The 23,455-nt window shown below is 46.1% G+C and overlaps 1 protein-coding gene across 2 annotated transcripts in view; it reads left to right on the forward strand.

Moving 5' to 3' along the window:
- The window catches only part of Copg2 (coat protein complex I subunit gamma 2), a 130,843-nt gene that overhangs the window by 105,924 nt on the left and 1,464 nt on the right, over positions 1 to 23,455 (forward strand). For both annotated transcript variants that reach the window (XM_021165176.3, XM_029478893.2), the window contains exon 21: positions 23,027 to 23,124. In XM_021165176.3, coding sequence (XP_021020835.1) covers positions 23,027 to 23,124 — 98 coding nt within the window. The remainder of the gene's footprint in view (positions 1 to 23,026; positions 23,125 to 23,455) is intronic.

Consider the following 23,455-nt stretch of genomic DNA (forward strand, 5'->3'; position numbering starts at 1 on the left):
CACACTCATGGCTCCCTGGAAATGGTTTCCTTCTTTTCATGCTGTTTGTTTGACACTGTTCCTGAAAGTCTCACAGAGAGTGTCAACTGCCTCTTGATGTTCCTGTCCCCACCATGCTTTTTGTCTTCTGCCCTCATTTCTGCCTACCCATCTAGAAAAAAGGGTGCCCATTCACTCTGAATTGCTGCTGAGCTGACAGCTCTCTTCCAGGACACTGCATCTTCCTTTTCTTCCATCTCCATCCCCCTACCCATTCTGCTCCATCTGCTCACCCTTCCTTCTCTGTAGCCTTCTGCATCCCCCTACCCCTTCCACCAGTGATTCTCACCCGGGGGTGCATGGCCCCCAAGTAGCCTATCAGAACCATCTTCTGAGCTAGGGTTGTTGTTAATGTTTGTGAGCAGGTCACTGCTGCTCCCCTCTGATGTTCTGATAGGCTACCTGGGGGCCGTGCCCGCCCCCCCCTCGGGTGAAACCCCCCACCCCCCGGGTAAGAATCACTGCTGTGGATGGCCCCCTCTTCTCTATGAGCCTCCTCTCTAGGAGCCTCTTCCTCCTGCCTTGAGCTTTCTAGTTTTGACTCCTTGAAATCCTCACTCAAGCATCCTAGCCTGCCCTCAAGCACTCCCCTATTAGAACCACCTTCTCATTTGTTTACTCCTTCTCAAGCATGCCTCTACCTTCTCTTTCCCACACACTGGCCCTTCACCCTTTACTTCTGGCCTGTCTTCAGCTACTCTCTTTCCTCCCTGAATCACTCCAGTATACTCCCTAATCATCAGTGTTAGCACAGGGCCTAAAGTTCAGTAAGATGTCTTCTCAGTGCCTAAAACTCGGCTTACATCTCCACCCCAATCCCACGGCTTCCAAAGCTGCCCTTCTGTTCGACCCTGGCCCAAAGCCTCTGCCTCTCACCATCCTCACCATCCTCCCTTCCCTGTCAGGTCCAGAGTTAAGAGGTACCATTCTAACAGTATTCTGAGGTAGATGATCACATTTCCCCCTGCTGGTTGCTTCCCATCCCTGGCTGGTTTGGTTTCTGTTCCCTTCCCCAAGGATTGGAGAAGTATTGCAAGTTGACTAGAGCACTCTTAAGAGCCTCTTCCTCCTGCCTCTAACCCTCCCTACTTCCTTGTTCCTGTAGTTGTCCAGCTTTTGTCCCTCCTCCCTCCTCCCTCCTCCCAGCTCCCTGTTCTCTGCTCTGTTCTCCCTGGTGTTTCCTCTGCCCTGTCTTTCTGTAGTTGACTCTTCTTACAGCTTTCTTGTAGCTATGCACTTTGTGTTTCTCACCTATTTCTTTTTGTCCTAATCAAGAGAAAAGAGAATTTGTATGTCTTACTCTGACTGTATGTTTCCTGCCACCTCGTCAGCTGTACGTTCCCCAGTGGGTTCTTGAACCTGCCATTGCTGCCCAAACTCTTGCCTCTGTCTCTTTCCTACATTCTACCTGTTTTCCCCAAACCATCCATTTTTACTTTTCTTGCCTTTCACTCATTCTCCCCTCTACATTTCTGCCTATCATGTTCAGTGTCGTCCTCATTTCTTCTTTTTCCTCTTTCTATTCCACCAAAATAGCTTCCCAAAACCCCAAAGTCTAACCAGTACTTTTCATACTTTCTCCTCTTTATCATTTCCATGTCCCCTACCTATTACGATAGACTCCACCCACTCATAGCATGCATAGCTCCCAGTTCTTTATTCCTTATTTGCCCTGTCTGTGTCACAACACTTGTATTCAGTATTTAAGGTCCTTTCTTACACATGACCCACTCCAGCCTCCTCTTTCCTACATGTTTTCTTCCTACAAGGTTTAGATCAAACCTCTCCAAAAAGAAGCTGAGCTTAGATACACCAACCTTCCACCAAGGTCTTGCTCTCTCTAGCAGAATAAGTTTACTTTTTCAACCACCTTCTGGTGATTTAATTATAATTTCTTGCTGGGTTTGGTGACTTGTCTACCTACATCCTTTAGCCATTTCCACTGGCCATATGTCTGCCAGGCACTGTAGCTCCCTCCTTGCAGATACTTTTAAATAACTGAAGCACAGGTTCAGTGGTCACTGCGAAATGGCTGTTCCGCATTGGTTCCCAACTGTACTTCTGTCATTTGCAAGTATTTTGCTACATACTTAGTGGTCTCAGTCTATAGTAGTCCTTTCCCAAGTCTCTGAGATTACCTGTCCTTACTGTCTATGCAAGTCCCATTTTTAAAATGTAAAGCTTCCTCATCTATAATTTAGGTCACTTAGGACATTTGCCTCTGCTCTGCCTCTCTTGTCTGGCCTTGATACACCCATCCTATCTATTTGACTTGTCCACTAAATGTCCTCCATTTGGAAACTGCATTTTCCTTCGCCCTTTACAAAATGGCATCACTCTGATCTCTCGTTTTCAAGAGTTCTCTCGCAGTTTCAGTGTCTCTCATGTCTCTGTCTTCCTATCAGCTGGAGTAGTCTCACATACCACCTATACCACTTTTCCTTAACAGCCAACTATAGTGACTGGGTGTCTGCTTAATCTTACTTCCATGTTCCTCATCTTCTGTTTCTTCTTCTCCTCTCTTTTTTTTTTCTTCAGAGATCTTCTACCTCCTTGAGGTTTGTGGGAACATTCTCTCTGCTATCTGCCATCAGGCTGTTAACTGAGAAGTCTGCCCTAGTGTCTGCTCTTTTCCTCATCTCCTCTACTGACCTCATCTCACTGCTCTCTCTCATCAGTGCCAGGCTAGGTTTCCCAGAATATGCTACCAAATTCATCAGCTGTGCTAACTCACCCCTAGAAAAGTCTTAGGTTCTTGATCCCACCATTTTGGACAGTTGTCAAGTCTCTCAGTTGTTCCCTTCATCTTTTCCAGTGTTGCCCTTCACTGAACACCACTAACCTAGAATATTTCTGAGATACCGCTCTCTATACCCTTGGCCTCTTTGATCTTTGCATACTTATGCGTGTTCTCTCTCTTCCACACCTTCTTACTTGGAAAGAAATGTTTCTAATTCTTCATACCCACTCCCTTTCTCTGAAGTCTGTCTTATTTTCTTGGTGTATTGCATTCAGCATGCGCACAGCGGCCCTGTCTTCCCAGATGCTCGAGCTTTACTATGTGCTCTTTCTTGTTCCTTTATGTCTGTCTTTTTCTCTGGTTTTTCTGAGGCATGTTCTTATACAGTCTTGGCCTTGAACTCATTGTATGCCCAAGAAAGACCTTGAGCTCCTGATTCTCCTACCTTTCCCTCCATGGTGTCATGCCAAGCTCAGTTTTATCTGCTGTTAGACAATACTCTCCAACTAAACTCCATTGCCAGGCTCCCCTTCTTGTTCTCCTTGCAGAGTATATCACTTCACCACTCTTCCATCATGTTGTCAGGTGATTTAGTAAACTCACCCAAGACCCCGATAATCATGTCTCCTACAGTTCCTGTGTGTTGTCCACTAAGTAGTAACATCCCTTCACTAGTTCTCTCTTCTGAATTGTCCAGATAACTCGGTAGAGATCCCAAGAGTATACTTTCTTCCTTACCTTTAGCCCATGCAACTGTTCAACCACATTTTGACATCTTTGCATCAGATTGTCCCAGATATACATCCCTTTCCCCATATGCTCAGCCTTAACATCCCTGTGGCCCAAGACTGGGTTCTTACTTCATGGAACCCTTCAAGAATATTCTAACATCCTTCTAAAACTATATTTCAGAAAATGTCGTCACTTTCCAACTGTGTTCCCATCCCCATAGACTTGTCTCCTACCCTATTCCTAGCCCTTCTTCACTCCTGTCCCACACAGCCCACCCACCACAGAAGTCTCCATGCTTTCCCTGCCTGACACCTCTCTTCCCTGGCATGCCAGTCCCTGATGACAATGACCACTACTCTCCCTCTTCTCTCTTCAAATCTCAGCTCCTTCCTTGAACAATCAGGAACTACTGCTTCCATTGTCCTCTGTCTCTGCCTCCCATGGACAACCAGTCACACAGCACCATCACCTATATGCATCCTCCATCTCTATCAGCCTCACTGCCCCACCTCAGTCCTCAGCAGGAAGCACAGTTGGCAGTGCCCTCCCTGCCCCTGACAGGAAACCCTCTCACAGCTCTCACCCTTCCTCCCACCTCCCTTCTGCACTGCATCCAGTTGCTGCTCACTGTCATCCCCCTGCACCAACAGGACCTTTCCTCCCAAGTCTCACAGTCATGACTCTGATGCCTCCTCCATCTGCTCACCCTTCCTTCTCTGTAGCCTTCTGCATCCCCCTACCCCTTCCACCAGTAATTCTCACCCGGGGGTGCATGGCCCCCAAGTAGCCTATCAGAACCATCTTCTGAGCTAGGGTTGTTGTTAATGTTTGTGAGCAGGTCACTCCTGCTCCCCTCTGATGTTCTGATAGGCTACCTGGGGGCCGTGCCCGCCCTCCCCTCTGGTGGAACCCCCCACCCCCCACCCCCGGGTAAGAATCACTGCTGTGGATGGCCCCCTCTCCTCCCTGGCCTTTGTTCCCCTATTCCATGTCCCCAGCTCTCTGGTGGTGACCATTAGATCTCCTCTCTCAAGCATCTTAACATTTTCCCAATCTCATATGGACAGAATACTCCCCACTTGGAATTACTTCCTTCACTTCTGTTAATTCCTTCAACACTGATATAAGTGCCCAACCCCAGTCTGTATGAGTGAGCTGTTTTCTTTTTCAAACATTTCTCCTCATGCTGATCACCCCTACCAAATATGACTTTCTAACATTATGATGTTATTTTACCTCAATCATAGTATTCTGTGTGCTTATTATTTATTATCTCTTTTAATTTCCCCTATTCTTTTCCAGAAACATTCAGTGAGCCCTAAAGAACTACCTCATATTTTTATCTATCCTTACTTTCTACAAAACATCCTTTGACCCTCATCTTTCCTTTTCTCCCCACCTGAAGCTAATCATCCTTTGGGTAGATCCTATCTTTCCCAGCAGGTGTTCATTTATTCATTTGAACACTAGACATGGAATTGTTTTCCAGCTCAAAACAGTAGAATTATTTTCTCAATACCTGGCACTTGGCTCGTGTCCCCTACCCAAATCCCATCCCAATCCTCCCACTCCCACTCCCATCCCCACCCCACCCACCCCATCCCACCCTACCCCACTACTCCCAACCCCACCCTCCCCACCAACCCAAGTCAGCCCCATCCCTTATCCCTCCCCACCCACCCACCCGTCCCCGCCGGATCCGTAGTAAAGAGCCTGGCCTAAATATTACTCCTGCAAGATACTTTATTCAAGAGAATAATTCAGCCATTTCACCTTACCTATTTCTGACTACCCTTTTCTGCTTTTCCTTCCCTAGTCAGAGGCTTGCCAACAGTCCTGGGCACTGTAGATTGCCATCATTCTGACCTGGGACCTCCCATGTGTCTTTATTCCCAATGGTACCCAGCCTGTCTCCTTCTACCTTGTTCTCTGGTATCCATCCTCCCTAGGTATGTCTTGTGCCCTCTCTGTCTTCTATGTACTGCATCATCCTACTGTAGCAATATTTTTTTCTTGCTGCATTTATTGTCTTTCCTTCTTGGCTGAGGTAAACTTTCTTGCTTCATTGCTGTGCCTCTTATGTTGTTCAGCTACTGAGTACTGGACACTCTATCACCTCTATGTCTGTAGTCTGTGCTTCTTATCTTTGATCTGCTTGCTTGTTCATGTTCTTCCCATCCCTATATCACCATCTCTACTGCAGCCAGTCATGTCACTGGTCTGCATATCCAATCAATCCTACTTTATACCTAACTCAAGGTTGCCTTTTTTCTTTCCACTCTCTCACACCAGCTTATTCCTCTTCTTTCCCTTCCTTCCACCAAAAAGAAGCACAGACTATTCATTACAGCCTACTTCCTGTTCTTTTCCTGTCTAAAATAGGATTCCCTAAGCTAAATGCAGCCTTTGTTAGTTATACTTGCCTCTGCAGTTACAAGATTATCTAGATCACCCATCTCCTTCCATATCCTCCACAATAGGGATGCTATTTTAAAGCCCTCTTCTACAAGCACCAGTTCCCATTCTGATTTGCTCTCCATTCATAAAAGAAAGCCTTCCAGTTGAACCCCTACTTTGCACTACTAACTAGCTTCCCTGTTTACCTTCTGCACTAAATCTACAAACTCTGCAGAGTCAGAAGCCCTCTGCCCAACTTCACTGCATCTCCTGTTCCCTGCACAGTCTCTCTGTTGTACAGCACACCTCTCTCTTTTCAGCCACTCTTGAACAGTGGAAACACAGGTTCAGAGGTCAACTACGAAGTGGCTGTTTCGCATTGGTACCCAGCTGTGCCTCCACTATTTGCACACATCTTATATCTACACTCTTACTGGGCTCTCTCCAGGAGTCCAGTCACACATTTCTGAGGTGGCCTAACAGTCTATATGGTGCAGGAGTCTATACGGTGCACCTCACCTGGTTTCCTATAATTAATTCAAACCACTCTTGTCCCTTTGCTAAAAACCATACAGTTCCATTCTACAAATACCCAGGCCTTTGCTTCTGTTTTTCTCTTCTGAAATCTGACATTGATACCATCAGTCCTATAAATCAGTCCCCTAAGATCTGCCAGTGTTCTCATTAGGAAACTCAGCAGTCTACTTTTCTGTTTTTCATTTTTGCCCCTTGACTGTTGCTGAAACTACCACAAACTCATAAAGTTCTCTTCTGAAATGCACCCTCTTCTGTTTTCCCATCAACTCCCCTGACCCAGCTTGACTCTCATTTGACACTGTGCCATGCCATCCACCTCCAGCTTGCCTCCTTCTACCCTGAATGTGAATGTAACCCTTGCACAGCCGTCTCCTGTACTTTACATGCTGTGCTTCCTAGAGACCCTCCAGTTCCTCTCCATGTCCAATGGGCACTCCCAGTCGGTCCATGGACCCAGGGACTCTTCCCTTCCTGTCTATTGGATTCCTAACTTCCCCTTAACTGTTGTAATTATTGACACTCTCTGTTCACAACCAGCTCTACTGAGTCCTTCTATCACATGAATTCATCCAAGACCATGCTAGCTATGCTATTTTGGTGGCAATCTTCTCTGCTAAAGATGTTCCCCGAATCTTTTCTCACTCCCAACAAATGAAAATATATTCAGTACCTATTTCAATAAACAGACTTCAAAAAAACCCACATGTTCCACCCAGCCTCATCAGGTGCACCATCCTGTGCCTACAAAATCATGGCTCCTCTCCTTATTATTCATGTGTTCCTTTTACATCTTTTATGTGACAGAGTCTTACTATGTATGGGAGGCTAGCCTTCAGCATGATGTTTCTATACTCTTAGCATCCTGAGATTGGAGGTTAGGTAGCATGTGCCACCATACCCAGCCTTGCACATTTATTCTTTCAGATCCTTCTGAAAGCACTCTTAGGGAACTGCCTAGGATTCTTCTACCTTATTCCTACCCTAATGTTTCTGTCATCTGCCATCACCCCACAGAAGCACCTGCCCTCACTCTGACTTGGTACTCTAGTCCCTGAATCCCTCTCCTGCCTCAGCAATCATTTCCCTCTATGAGGTCCCATGCACTGCTGACTCCCTTCGCCTCTGCTCCTGCCTCCCCATGGACAACCAGTCAAACATTTAGAACCTACCTGTCTCAATACAGGAAGCATAGTTGGCAGTGCCCTCCCTGCCCCTGACAGGAAACCCTCTCACAGCTCTCACCCTTCCTCCCACCTCCTTTCTGCTCTGCATCCAGTTGCTGCTCACTGTCATCCCCCTGCACCAACAGGACCTTTCCTCCCAAGTCTCACAGTCATGACTCTGATGCCTCCTCCATCTGCTCACCCTTCCTTCTCTGTAGCCTTCTGAATCCCCCAACCCCTTCCACCAGTGATTCTCACCCGGGGGTGCATGGCCCCCAAGTAGCCTATCAGAACCATCTTCTGAGCTAAGGTTGTTGTTAATGTTTGTTGTTAATGTGAGCAGGTCACTGCTGCTCCCCTCTGATGTTCTGATAGGCTACCTGGGGGCCGTGCCCGCCCTCCCCTCTGGTGGAACCCCCCACCCCCCACCCCCGGGTAAGAATCACTGCTGTGGATGGCCCCCTCTCCTCCCTGGCCTTTTTTCCCCTATTCCATGTCCCCAGCTCTCTGATGGTGACCATTAGATCTCCTCACTCAAGCATCTCGGTGACCATTAGATCTCCTCACTCAGGCATCTCAGTGCTTCCTCTCTGTCATACAGACTCAACACTCAGTAGTTGGAAACATCTCCTTTCCCTCTCTGTTAACTCCTTCACACACAATGTATACTGAGCCTGGTTTATATGAGAGAACTTTCTAAACAAACTTATTCCTCCCCATTCCTCATAACTCTCACCAAATATGAATTTCAAGCATTCTGGCAATAGTTTTTACTTTAACCTTGTTCTTAGGTTTCTGTATTATCCCCTCCCCACTTCTGATTCTTCCCTCTTCTTTCCATCACAGAAGTCTGAGTAGAACGACACTATTATCATGTCTGTCCTATTGCTACAGATCAGTGGGCTATCATTGTTGTCCTTCCCCCCCCCCCCCTTCCCTACTGCAGGTACTCTCTGTCTTTAGTAAACTCAGATGAATCACCAACCTGTACTTACCCACCTCTGTAACTTCTATGGGCTAAACTCAGTACTTGAATCCTGGGTTGTATCTCTTCAACCTCCCCCTTTCATTTCTCCATGTTCAGTCCCACTATTCTCAATCCCCCACTTCCTAACCAATTGAGCAAATCTGAAAATAAAGCTAACCCTATCCACCAGCCACCCTTCCCTAACCAGTGTGTAACAGAGAGCCTGGCCAAAAATTGCAATATGCAAGCACATCCAATACTTTAAGAACACATTTTCCTCTTCCCCTTCAACATGCCCAGCCTTGAAGTCTGGCTGAGTCTTCCAAGTGCCTTCTTTCCCACTCTGGCACCTCTCTCTTATTTCATCCCAGCCTACTGTTGCTTAACCTGTCTCCCTTCTACCCTACCCTTGTTGTCTATGTTCCCTGTATGCCTTTTTGTCATTTGTCTTCCATAGTGACTGCCATACTATGACTGCATTATTGTCTTGTAATCATATTTTATTTGCAGACGTTCTCTTTTACCTGTTCCTCCATTGCCACCTGTATTCTAGAGTTCATTCTCCCATTGCACTGAGCCTTGTACTTCTCTCAGCTTCCTAGTGCCTGTCACTTCCTCCCCTGCCCTGCCCTGCCCTGTCCTCCATAATGTTCTAATCTGACCCCACTCTTAGCCTCTTTCCATCCTCTCCCTTCTCTTCTCAACCAATGGCTGTCACTTGTATGGATATTCCTGTGGTTCTGACTTCAAATGACACTTAGGCTGCCTTTGCTTCCATATTTCAATGATTTAGATGGCAGGGGAGGGTGTTTCTCTTTCCATTAGAGTCACTGAGTTCCTCAGTCTACAGCAGTCTGCTCACTGCTTTCATTTAACTGTCCCTTCCTGTGTTGTTTCTAATGCACCAGGATCTTTTTTCCAAAGAGTGGGAATGCACCACTATAAGTGGAAGATGCCTTCCCACTATCAATCCTGTAGTCCAGGTCACTCTTGCTTCCTTTTTCTCCTTTGGGCCCACTACATTGTAAGGTTGACACTCAGTTTTGAAGACCTTCTATTCATACTTATACTATCAATCTTCATCCTTTCTCTCTTCATCTTTTGTCCTTTAACAAGAAACTAAAAGAACAAAACCCAGCCCTACCCCTCAAACCCCTAGAGCCTTGCTGTATCCTGCAAAAATATTGTTACCTACTTTCTTTACATTCTCAAACTAAACCTACAAACCCGATGAGTTTAGAAGACTTCCCTGCATCTAGGCTCCACTAACCACCTGCAGTCTCTCTGTTCCACAGCACACCCTTCAGCCGTCTTGAACAGCAGAAACACAGATTTAGTGGTCACTGCGAAATGGCTATCTCGCATTGGTGCCCAGCTGTGCCTCCACCATTCACATGCATCCTGTACCTACCTACTTGCTCCAGTCTTTCTACTTGAGTCCATTCCCATGTCCCTGAGGTTGCCTTCCAGAGCCATTTGTTCAGGAACTGTCATAAAGTGCGTGTCATTTGGTTTCTTCTAATTAACCCAAGTCACGTTGACTCCTTCGCTTTACTTTTTCCTGAGGCTCCATTCTGGAAACACTTGGAGCTTATCTCTCTTCTCTCCTCCTAAGGCTTGACACTGATATTCCCATCCTACCAGCTTGTCCCCTGAGAGCTTCCAGTGTCCCCATTTGGAGAGATTATATCCAGATTTCCCCTTTGGTGGAGTGGCCCATTCCTTTTGCCCAAACCATCAGACAAGGTGATGACCTTCTCTCCTGACGTGACCCCTCTTTCCTATCAGCTCCTCTGATGCACACTGACTCCTCCCTGCCACTTCCCCCTAGCAGCCCAACCTCAGCCTCTCTTTCTGCCCTAAACATGAATTTAAATTTGCATGGCATTCCCCCACACTTCTCCCTGATGTTGTTTTCCAGGGACCCTTCACTTCCCAATCACTGTCCAGCCTTACTTCTGCCCCCCCCCCCCCCAGTCAATCCAGGGACTCAGAAGTTGTTATCCTGCTATCTGCTCAGTTGTTGACTTATGCTCACTCCTGTCCCTGTTATCCCTAGCAAGCACTGCTGAGTCCATCCCCCACCCCCGATGTTCTTTGCCATGTCTCCCTAGATGCAATGCTCTCCTCATTCTTCTCACTGTGCTTTTTCTTTCCTTCCTTCTGGGCTCCTTCATTTTAGTCTTTCTTAGTCTTGCAAATGGAGTAACTTATGTATCACAATCTCCCTTTCGTTGAAAACCTCTAACCTCTTCTGGGCCCCGAGTAATCATTTCTTCTGCTTTTCTCTCTAGTGTGTAATAAAGAACAATCTTACCACTATGCTTTGAGCTACTGTCTATGAATCTTCTAGCAGACCTTATCCTGAGTCCTTCCCTCCAGAACTACCCTTGATGCCCAGTGTGTCATTGGATTCACTAAGCTGGAGTCATACTGTACCACTGTACTCCCATGCCTAGGCACTCAGAGTTTGCCTCCTCATGGCCTAAACAATGGGACCCTCCCAGCATCCTACCTCGGTAGCCTGTACCCCCATGCCTAGGCACTCAGAGTTTGCCTCCTCATGGCCTAAACAATGGGACCCTCCCAGCATCCTACCTCGGTAGCCTGTACCCCCATGCCTAGGCACTCAGAGTTTGCCTCCTCATGGCCTAAACTATGGGATCCTCCCAGCATCCTACCTCGGTAGCCTGTACCCCCATGCCTAGGCACTCAGAGTTTGCCTCCTCATGGCCTAAACTATGGGATCCTTCCAGCATCCTACCTCGGTAGCCTGTACTCCCATGCCTAGGCACTCAGAGTTTGCCTCCTCATGGCCTAAACTATGGGACCCTCCCAGCATCCTACCTCGGTAGCCTGTACTCCCATGCCTAGGCTCTCAGAGTTTGCCTCCTCATGGCCTAAACTATGGGACCCTCCCAGCATCCTACCTCGGTAGCCTGTACCCCCATGCCTAGGCTCTCAGAGTTTGCCTCCTCATGGCCTAAACTATGGGATCCTCCCAGCATCCTACCTCGGTAGCCTGTACTCCCATGCCTAGGCACTCAGAGTTTGCCTCCTCATGGCCTAAACTATGGGATCCTCCCAGCATCCTACCTCGACAAGGTGACATATCACATCGCCTTTCACATTCTTCTTTTTATATTCTTCTAAAAACATGCACAGGAGAAATGAGTCTTCTATTCTTTACTGTGTTCCTGTTCATGCATGTTTTTGTCCTCTGCTTCCATTGCTGTTTCTACACAGAATACCACATTCTTACACAAAGGTACCCACTTCACTGTGGTCTGCTGGTGGGCTGACAGTTCTCTTCCTGGAAACTCTAGTCCCTCACTTTTCCTTCTCTTTTAGTACTCATTTCCTTCCCTGAGTTCTCCTACCCGCCTCCCATGGACAACCAGTCACACAGCCCCATCACCTCTATGCCTCCTCCATCTCTATCAGCCTCACTGCCCCACCTCAGTCCTCAGCAGGAAGCACAGTTGGCAGTGCCCTCCCTGCCCCTGACAGGAAACCCTCTCACAGCTCTCACCCTTCCTCCCACCTCCCTTCTGCTCTGCATCCAGTTGCTGCTCACTGTCATCCCCCTGCACCAACAGGACCTTTCCTCCCAAGTCTCACAGTCATGACTCTGATGCCTCCTCCATCTGCTCACCCTTCCTTCTCTGTAGCCTTCTGCATCCCCCTACCCCTTCCACCAGTAATTCTCACCCGGGGATGCATGGCCCCCAAGTAGCCTATCAGAACCATCTTCTGAGCTAGGGTTGTTGTTAATGTTTGTGAGCAGGTCACTGCTGCTCCCCTCTGATGTTCTGATAGGCTACCTGGGGGCCGTGCCCGCCCCCCCCTCAGGTGGATCCCCCCACCCCCCACCCCCGGGTAAGAATCACTGCTGTGGCCCCCTCTCCTCCCTGGCCTTTGTTCCCCTATTCCATGTCCCCAGCTCTCTAATGGTGGTGACCATTAGATCTCCTCTCTCAAGCATCTCAGTGCTTCCCTTTTCATTTAGACCCACATTCTCTTCTTCCAACCACCTCCTTTCTGTTTACCCCTTCACACAGGACACACCACGACCCTAGTCTCCATGAGGATTGCTCTTTTGAAGGCCGTATCTACTACCCATTTTACTTTCCCACCTTCATGTCAGTGTCCTCGATTCCGTTCTCGTCCTCTCTGGACCTTCATCTCTTCTCCTTAAACCTCCCCTACTCTTTGTATGCAGAGCAGAGACACAAGGTGCCCTTGTAGAGCCTACTGGTTTTTATGTAAATCTCTTTTTTCCTATAAAAATAGTTCCTTGCTTTTGCCCTCCTTCCTACTGTACTTCAAACTTCTCTAGTTCCTTCTCGTTATAGGATCAGTAAACTTCAACTTGTATTTATCATCTTTACCACTCAAAGGAGAATCTTCTACAAGTTCAGTTCTAGAAATTACTATCTCTAGGTCTATGTCCTCAACCCTATCCCCACCTCCAACATTACTACTCCCAGCCCTGCCTTCCAGGCTAGCCCTGTCTGCCTTCACTGAGTACCTATCCCAACCCCACCTTAAATCTAGGAGCCCTTTCCTACTAGAACTCGAGCACCTGGCCCTAAATCTGTACCCTTGGCAATGATGTCCACATTTCTATCATTTGCTCTCTCTTTTCTGTTCTCTCTCTCTCCACCCCCCTCTCTCCTCCCTCTCCCTCTCTCTCTCTCTCTCTCTCTCTCTCTCTCTCTCTCTCTCTCTCTCTCTCTCTCTCTCTCTCTCTCTCTCTCTGTGACTGCCTCCCTCCTCTCTGTCTCTTTGTCTCTGCCTCCCTCCCTGTCTCTCTCCGTCTCTCTGTGTGTCTTTCTCTCCATCTCCCTCCCTTCCTCTCCCTTCCCCTCCCTGTCCCATTCTAGTGCCTCATCTCCATCTGTCTTCCATAGATGACCTCTTTCTTTTCCTTTTCAAAAATCTTCCCACATATGTCCTTGCTGGCCTCTTGTCTTTGCAAGCCCAGCATAGACTCCCTGCCTCATATCTAGAGCACAGTCCTCCAACCTGCTTCTTAGTATTCACTCCTGTTTCTTCATGGGATCAGCTCACAGTTCTAACTTCTCTCACTGTTCAGCCACTTCTCCTCCTCTCCTTATCCCCCTTTCTCTTCAGGAATGTTCACTACCAGTTTTTGCCACTAATTCCCTCCTCTTCTTTCTCTTGGCTGCCTTTGCCTATTTCTCCCCTGCTAATCGTTCAGCCTTTTTCCATCCCATGAGACAAGTTCCTACAAAACATTCTCTCCTTCCTTACCTTCCTTTCCATTTCTCCCTAAAAGAACCCAACTGATTATAAGATGTCCAGTTTGGCTGGTTCTCCTTTCAGCCTTGGCATACAACCTTCACACTCACTTTCAGGTTGTAGACCCTTCTTCCTGCTTGGGTGCTGCTTCCCATCCTATCGATCTCCAAATTTTCTTCACCTTTGGATCAGCTGACCCAGAAGAGAAGCTTACACACAGCCCAAACTCCTAGAGCATGTATATTTTCCTACTCTGACATTTGTCTAGCCTTCTTTACGCCAATACAAAACCTATAATGCCCAATGGGTTCCAATTTCAACTCCCCACCCCACACCTTGCCTTCTATGTCAGCCAGTACACACTTCTAACCACCCTGGAAACGGGAAGAAAGGATCTGGTTAGCCCTGCAAAATGTCTTCTCAGCACTGATCAGTAGATGCTTCTCCACCATTTACAAGGCCTTTACCCACATTCTGGACTTGGTGTTCACAGGTCCATCTCTACATTCCTAAGATGATTACCTGCCAGTCCTATCTTTGCAACTTACTGTTTGTGCAAACATTGTTCCATTTTCTGGATCTAACAGAAGTCACTGTGACCCTTGTGCCATTTTCCCTAAGTATGCTAGTTTGCAAATGCCTGGGCATTGGGTTTTCTTCTCTGCTGTGCTCCTGTGGTTTGACACTGATCCTGGCATGTCTCCTGATGCCTGCAAATACCTCCATATGGAAACTTGGGATTCCGTCTACTTTCTCCTAACCAGCTTATGTTCAAGACTGACCCTCCACAAATTCTTAACTTACTGCCCCTTATGTGTCTTCCAAGTGTCTTTCCTATCATCTCTTCTACCGAACAAATACTCTGCCTGCTGCCTTTTTATGACAGCCAATAATAGCTTTCTTCCTAGTTGGATATAACCCTTGCCTCACCATCCTCTGCATTTTCTCCCCTGCATTTTACCTGAAAGATTGTACTTGTACTTTAGCACATATACCTTCTCTGTCTCCTTCCAGTGTCACTAGGATCTAGCATCTTTCCCTTCTTGTCTGCTCCCTTCCTGAAATTCTCATTGCTGCCCTGTCACCAGCCATTTCCTCTCTAGTATGCTATCTTGAGTCCACGTCCTCTCTGATCTCACCCTTAATCATCCTAGCTTTTTCGTTTTATTACTGCATCAGACACAGTTGTTTCCTCCCTTTGGGGCTTCCCCTCAAAGCAGTTACCATCTCAGCACATCTCTCATTAACATGGTAGTCCTGGAGTTTTCTAGGTGCCTCCCCCATCTCTACTCCCTGTTCTGACTGGCCTACCCATACTCTTTTTCCTCCCAGCCTTGGCTCATCTGTCTCCTCCTCTTCTTTGATGTGGTGTGATACCTTTCCCTGAGCTCTCTGTACTCTCTGCTCTCTGAAACGTTTGCCCCTCTCATCACTTTTTCTCATTTGGACACAGTGGCCCAGCTCTTCTCCCATGCTCTCATGTTTTTCCAAACTCCTCACCTCCTCTCCCCTTCTCCCAGGCCCAAACGATCCTTACTCTTGCTGTACTTTGTTCTGCCTTAAGTCACTCCTTCAATGACTGAAACTTTTTCAGATGCCTTCTGGGATACTCTGGTGTTTGCTGCCGACCTCTAAACATGCACCCTCAGCTTGACCTGTCCTCCACACCCACTGCTTTCACCACCTTTCCTAAGCAAAGGTCCTCTGTGTCTAACTGGTTGTACCAAGTCCACACCCTATGATTTCCATCTAGAACTCAGTATCCATGGCTCCCTGCAACCTGTTGGTTTCCTTTAACACCCTTTGACTCTCACCCTGATAAAGGTCTCAGGGGACATCTGCTCTCTGTTCCTGTCACTGTGTCATTTTCTATTCTGTTCCATATAGTCCACCCCATCCTGACATAGCAATGCCTAACTTTACCCTGGCCTAATGATATGCTGACAGCTTTCTTCCTGGGCACTTCAGAACCTAACAGCTACTCTTCCTGCTCCTGAATCTCTTCCTCCTCATCACCATTGTCCTCTGTCTCTGCCTCCCATGGACAACCAGTCACACAGCCCCATCACCTATATGCATCCTCCATCTCTATCAGCCTCACTGCCCCACCTCAGTCCTCAGCAGGAAGCACAGTTGGCAGTGCCCTCCCTGCCCCTGACAGGAAACCCTCTCACAGCTCTCACCCTTCCTCCCACCTCCCTTCTGCACTGCATCCAGTTGCTGCTCACTGTCATCCCCCTGCACCAACAGGACCTTTCCTCCCAAGTCTCACAGTCATGACTCTGATGCCTCCTCCATCTGCTCACCCTTCCTTCTCTGTAGCCTTCTGCATCCCCCTACCCCTTCCACCAGTAATTCTCACCCGGGGGTGCATGGCCCCCAAGTAGCCTATCAGAACCATCTTCTGAGCTAGGGTTGTTGTTAATGTTTGTGAGCAGGTCACTGCTGCTCCCCTCTGATGTTCTGATAGGCTACCTGGGGGCCGTGCCCGCCCCCCCTTCAGGTGGATCCCCCCACCCCCCACCCCAGGGTAAGAATCACTGCTGTGGCCCCCTCTCCTCCCTGGCCTTTGTTCCCCTATTCCATGTCCCCAGCTCTCTAATGGTGGTGACCATTAGCTCTCCTCACTCAAGCATCTCAGTGCTTCCTAGTCTTGATCCTTTATTTAACACAACTCCTTCCTTTGCCTGTTCACTCTTTCACATACAACATGTTCCCACCACAGTCTACCCTGTATGATTGATATTTTATCTCATTTCCACATTTTAAAAAAATTGTTAGAATTTTAGAAGACCAATATCTGGTTTTTTGGGGGGTTAGGGGGGGTTGGGGGGGTGGTTTGTTTTCAAGACAGGGTTTCTCTGTGCAGCCCTGGCTGTCCTGGAACTCACTTTGTAGACCAGGCTGGCCTTGAACTCAGAAATCCGACTGCCTCTGCCTCCCAAGTGCTGGGATTAAAGGCGTGCGCCACCACTGCCCGGCTGTTTTTCTTTTTATGCTTAAATTTACCTTCTTTCCAAACAACCTACTCTACTATAGCACTGTATGCTTCTATTCAACACTGGGCTTTTTCTAACTCTGAGAGAAACCTGAAAATCTCCTCCAAGCAGCTTCCCCTCCTTTCCTCCCTCTCCTCCCCCATCCCCTATAGAATGTTTCCACCTTTTCCTCCCGTGCATTATTTTGCTACTTGATCCTCAGGCCTTCCTATAAGACCTAGGCTGTAAACCTACGGACCTTTTCATGGGCTTGTATGTTAAAGGTGCTCAGGCTTCTAACACTTTTCTTAGCAGTTTGATGAGTTTCCTTCTCACACAGCTTTCGGTATTCTGTCATCAGAGTCACATACTACACCATAGGTTCCTAAATCCTGCGTGTAGGGGTGCTTCAATTCCTGCTCCTCCTCTTTATCCCCAAGGGCACATTCCTTGAGAACACATAATGTGCTCACTTTCAGCACTCTTAATCCATTGGCATCTCTTCTCCTTTGTTCTCTCTTTTCTCTCTGTTACCTTGCAAGGATATTTCATCTCATCTATTGGTTTTCTTAGGGCTCCCTTTAGTCCCACTGTACCCTGCCTGGGCTTACCCATTCTGTCTTTTCTTCTTTGAAACTTTACACTCTCACTCCCTCCAACCTCCTTCCACCACTGCTTTCTAACATCTTTCTGACGTCACTGAGCACACTGTCTAGGCATGGATATTCTCTTCACATTTGTGTTCTTTCCTTTGTTTCTCAATAGCTCAATACAGTTTCTGCTCATTTCCTTTGTTTAAAATTAGACTTAACTATGCTGCCTTGCCATGTTCATCTTCACAGCTAAGGACATGGGTGTCCCGCTACTTGCCTCCTTCCCACCTCACCAGCCTTCCTTCAGTCTTTGGCCTTGCTCTAGTCCCCTCATCCTCTTCTCAGCTTACATTCTTGCTTCACTAGCCTCACTCTGTTGTTGTTTGTTTCTAACCCCCCAGGCTGACCTCAAACTCAGCAGTCTACCTCCTTTGGCCATTAGTCAGTAGCCAGCAGGCATGTGCACTTGCATACACACACACACACATACACACACACACACACACACACATGGCACGTGCACTTGCATACACACAAACACATACACAAATCCTTAACTTTCTTGTCAACTGACCTATCTTTATACATATACTTTCCTGAACATTACCCCTCCAATGTCCTGTTTTCAGTTACCACTTGGTCTTCTCCTTCTTTCTTCCTTTAAGAACTGCCTTCCTATATGACCTTCTTCCTGCTTTGTACATACCAGCAATTCACCCCAGGCTTTTCATAGTAACTACAGTGCATTCAGAGTTGTCTAATTATTTTAAATGAAATTTTCAGTAGGAAACACATTTGTAGGTAGTACAAAATTATCCCATACTATAGCATTGAAGTGATGGTTTTAACATAAATAAAAAGTTGTTATACATTTCATACTAACTACATAAAATATAAATAAATATTTTGGAAATGTTTACTTACCAACTGATGAGTTTCTTGAGTTATCTTGCCCATATTATTGAAAAGATGACAGGAATATTTCACAGCATTTTTTTTAAGGTCCTTGGTCAAGAAAGTGAGCCTACTGATAATGTACTATGGCCATAACAAAACTATGTCCCCCCCAAACAGGCATGTGTACAAGGAAATCATTGTTAGCAAATGAAGTATAACTCACTGCTACTAGGCTTCCTAAGCAGATGATGGTGGTGGTGGTGGTTGGTTTGTGTGTGTGTGTGTGTGTGTGTGTGTGCGTGTATGTGTGTAAGAGAGAGGGAGAGAGAGAGAGAGAGAGAACTTTACATGCTAACTGCTTTTAGACTGTGTACTGCAAAGTTAGTGGTACTTGGATTCCTCTTTCTGGCCTGAAACTCTGTACCTTAGAATTCTAAACCAACCTCAATTCATTTATTTTATCTCCACTCAAGTACCCCCACACACACCTGATTGCTTCTCATTTCTCTCTCTTTTCTTGGTTCTACAAGATTCTCTAACAACACCCCAGCCAATCCAACCTCACACGTAACTGCCTTTTCTTCCCATACCTTAAGCATTCTGCATACCTCATTCAACCTGCTGAGATTTCCTGAGTTTCTAATCCAGGTCTGTGGCCAGGGGGGAAATTACAGAAATGTCCATCCCTTTCCCTCTGTCAAGCCCTTTAGTTACAAATTTCACACCCAGCATAAAGAGTGAGCGAGTTTATCCAAACTCTCCTGCCTCTTCTGTTTTCCATGCACTCATCATTGCGATCTGATAGTATAGTTCTAGAAACCTCTATGGCGCTATGGTCTCTCTCATTTCTATGTTACCTCAGAATCATTCTCTAGGTCACACAGTCACTCCTGGACTTTAATCTCTCTTCTTATATTGTCTTTTTAGCCACGTAATGGGCTTCTCCTTCCAGCCAATACCTGCCTTGATTTTCATCTATCATTTCCCCATACCCCCCCCACACACACACACACACTGTCTTTTCTTAAAACAGTATCAACCCCTTATGCAGAAACCACCTGTGTTAGTGCAGGCTTCTGCTTCTCCTTGAACAGAACATCTAGCCAGGTTCTCTCTGTAGAATATCTCCCCTCTTCAAAGACAAGAACAAAACCCTTCATACAACAAACTAACTTGAGTGCAGCACTCCACACAGCAGGCACAGCTTGTACTCCCATGCCTTAGTTATATGCATGCTTACCCCCATTTCTCCTTGAAAATGAAAGTGAAGTTTTACTTCTGAGTTGGGTTCCCATCATAATTTCCAACCTTTCTCCCAGTATTATTTATTCATTCTATGGACAAACTACTCAGATTTGGTGTCATTTTATCCAGGTCCATCCTGTCCAGCTCTTCTTGATTCCTTGAATTAAAACTCCCACCAAAGCCTCACCTAACTCAATGCTTTATTTTTCCCCCACTGCAAATGCCATTTTTTAAATTTGGCTTTAAGATCCACCATGCAGCCTGAAACCCACTCTTTCAGTCCTACAGATTCCATCCTGGGCACACCATTACCTATCTGCCAGTTCAGGCTCCTTCACACAGTGGTCCCAGAGAGGCTCCCAGTCTTTCTCCTCCATAGCCTTCCTATCGGTACTTGCCATCTTTCCTGGGTGCTCTTCAGTCCTTGTTCCTGTGTGACCCTAGACACTGACACTTGTGTTAACCACATAATTGCTTTTACCCACAGTGGCTATCTTTATGTCATTATGGGTTAAGCAGTCTTCTCTTGCATCTCTTTTCCCCCCGCTTTTCAGTCTAGGATTTTCAGAGGGTCCTTGCAATTGGCCATGGTTCAGACCTAACCTATTTATATACTACTTGACCCTTAAGTCTTGGTCATATTGGTTGTTTCAGATGCCAGTCAAGGAAAGATTACCAGATGACACCCTTCATCACAGTGTTTTAGCTACATTCATCTCTCCATCTTTGGTTGCAATCTAGCATAACTCACAATTCTCTACTGCAAAGTCAACTCTGTCACTTTTCTCCCTAGTATTTCTCGTCTGGTTTCTATAATGCCCCTCCCTACACACCCTCTGTACTCACTGTCCTTCCACCCCAATGTTACCTACTTTTTCCTTCTTCAGATTCCAACCTGTCTTGTCTGTAATACTGTCATACAAGGCTGCGTAGGGATCGTGTCACTCACTGTCAGCCAGGCTCCACAGAGCATGTCAGTTATGTCAATGCCACACCATGCAATAGTCTGCACTATCTTCACTACCTGCCACGAGGTCCATTTCCACCCCACTATAGTCATCATGGATGCACAATTCTTCTTCAGATGTATTTACTTCCTCATAATCTTCACTCACTCCCCATGTTGTAACAGTAACCTAGTCTCAGGACAAGCTACCTGTCCATACTGTCCACTAAGGAATCCTAATACCTCCATAAAGCTGTCAGCTGTCACTCCATCAGCAATCTGGCATCTTCATCCTTATAAACTTTCCCTTCCTTAACAACCAGATCCTACAATTTCCCTCCAACACTTCCTGTTCAGTCCTTCCTTCTCATACTGTTTGCTCACCATGGTCTCTATGCCCAAATGTGGCCAATTAGATGTACAGGGCTTACCATCTGAGCCCTCTCTTCTACACTGTCTCTGCTTGGTGGCCTTCTGCATGTGTTTCCTTCCCTTTGCTTCCAGTCTACCTTTTCATTTTCATTCCCTCCTGAATTGGGGCCTAAGAATACAGTATTAACTTTCATCTAATACCTGTCATTCCTTAGTGCTGGCTCTTATATCTGAGGTTAACTTTAGCATTGATATTCTGTGCATCCCTTCTGTTCTGGGTGCAGCATTACCATGAATTCAGCGCTGCTAGGTAAACAACCACTCTACCCCCACCCCCACCCCCATCACTGCTTAACATACTTTTCATGCTCCTTAATTTCCTGTGTCCTGTATTGACTCTATTTTCAGCTCAGTCTAGACCTATGTGGATGATTGTCTCCTTCAACCCTCTCTTGGCACACCTTTTTCTACAGCTATCTAGGAGTCTTCAGGTCTGTATTCTTTTGCCATGGTCTTCCCCTCGATGGTTAACTCCTCCAACTTCCCACTCTGACTTGTGCTCACTAGACACTGTATCCCAGCCCAGCTACACATCCTTCTTCCTGTGCAGCTTCAGCACTTATCTTCCCAACTCTGTATTCTTTCCATACTCATCTCCTTAGCAAATCCTCATAAAATGTACCTCACTTTTTAAGCCTCTTTAACATGGATCTGCAGGTTTTGTTTTCTTTGTTCCCTTCGGGTTTTGCCTTTCCTGTTTCATGAAGCTGTAGTCTTTATGATAGTAAAGTTCTGCTCCTGCCCTGATGGCCCCTCTGACTTCCTCTCTGTTCTCCCAGGGTTTCCCTTTTCTCTAGCCACACTGATGCATTACTACCATGATTTGTACTGTAGCCCTTGGCAGATTCCTTGCAAGTCCTCATTGTGTCAACCAGATCAGTTAAAGAAAACTGCCACAAAGGTTCTTTTTACACATCCCTCTTCTATCCTTTCCTATCTGTCACATCCACAGTACTGAAATGGCCTCTTTCTTGTCTTTTGCATAAAATTCATCCAGTTTGTCCCAGTCCGTGGTCTAGCTGTCTGCCATTCATTTTGTCTCTAATTTATCCCCAGACTCCTAATCCTGCAACTTTACATAGCACTCTATTAAATTTTATATTGAAGGATTTATGGCATTGAATTGTAGTGTCATCAATAGATTACTCATATATATCAATTATATAAGGGAGAAAGGGAAGGAAAGAGGGATGAATGGATGCATTATGGAGGGATGGAATGAATGTTTACAGACTGAACAGGTACCTCTTGGTGCTCATACTGTCATCTGTTTACATTTGAGTCTCCTTCTCTTGCTTAGCCTCCACAATAGCTTCCTGGTGTTTCAGTTTCTAGTACTGTATACATGTGCGTCCTGTCCAGATCCCTGACCAACCTAGAGACACCTTTCCTCCATCCCTGCTGGCCAAATTCTCTCCTTTAAACTGTTTAGAAAACCCTGTCTTCATCAAAATTTTACTTTCCAAAATTGTGTCAATTTTTATTACTCATTTATTTGTCAATCATCTGACACATACAGTGGCTGTGTGTTTTTCCATTGTGAAACAGACGTTATCAATAATAAAACCTCACTTTGACCTCTTTACTGCACATTGAAGGTTGATGTAGAGGAGTTTATTCTGGTGTTGTGTGGATCCACTCAGTCCACAATTTAAAGACAGCATTGAGACCATGCACTTGGTCAGTGTTACTCTAATGAGCTGTCTGCTTTGCTGTTAGTATTGTTTGCTTTGTTGTATATTAGAGCAATGAGTGGTTCTAAATTTTTCAAAATAGACTTTTTCACCTGCATGACAAAAAGTCCCACCAAAATCTCTCCCCCTACTTTTTCCACATCAACACAAAAACAGTATCCTCTTCTGTGCACTGTTCTAGTCCACAGTACAGAAATATTTTCAAATCTTGCTTTGTGAAACTGACTTTTTGATCAGCTTGCAAGCTGCTTCAAGAACTACTACCTTCAAACAGGGCATGCACGTCTATGTTAGACGTGAAGATGTGGAACACAGTGCTGAGCATGGGTGGTACGTCCTCAGCAATGATGGAAGTGTGCATGCTCTGTCCACTCATGTGGTTTCCCTGCTCCTCCCTCCAGTTGCAGGCACCTTTAGCTGTACCATGAAGTTCACAGTCCGGGATTGTGACCCTAATACTGGAATTCCAGATGAAGATGGATATGATGATGAATATGTGGTGAGTCTTCCCTGCAGAGATCTTTCCACATTAAATGACTTCTTGCCACAAGAGCATTTTTCTATAAAGAGCTGACAAAACTCACGGGACCTAGACTAGCCTTCTCTGTAAAGGAACTGTCATGCCAGGATTTAAATGGAGCACTTTGTAATTATAGCAAAGGAATTCACTGTTTCCCCACGCCCTTTAATGAGAATAACTAAGAGATAATTACATCACTTTTAATGTGATTGAATTTGCTTATAATATAGGTTTTGGTTTTGCTTCTGCAAACTTTCATTTGGTCGGTTTTAATATTGACAAGTCCTGGACTGAAAAGCTTTGACAGAAA

Source organism: Mus caroli, unplaced genomic scaffold (genome assembly GCF_978045245.1).
Source record: "Mus caroli unplaced genomic scaffold, Mus_caroli_1 scaffold_7, whole genome shotgun sequence".
In the NCBI taxonomy this organism is placed as follows: Eukaryota; Metazoa; Chordata; class Mammalia; order Rodentia; family Muridae; genus Mus; species Mus caroli.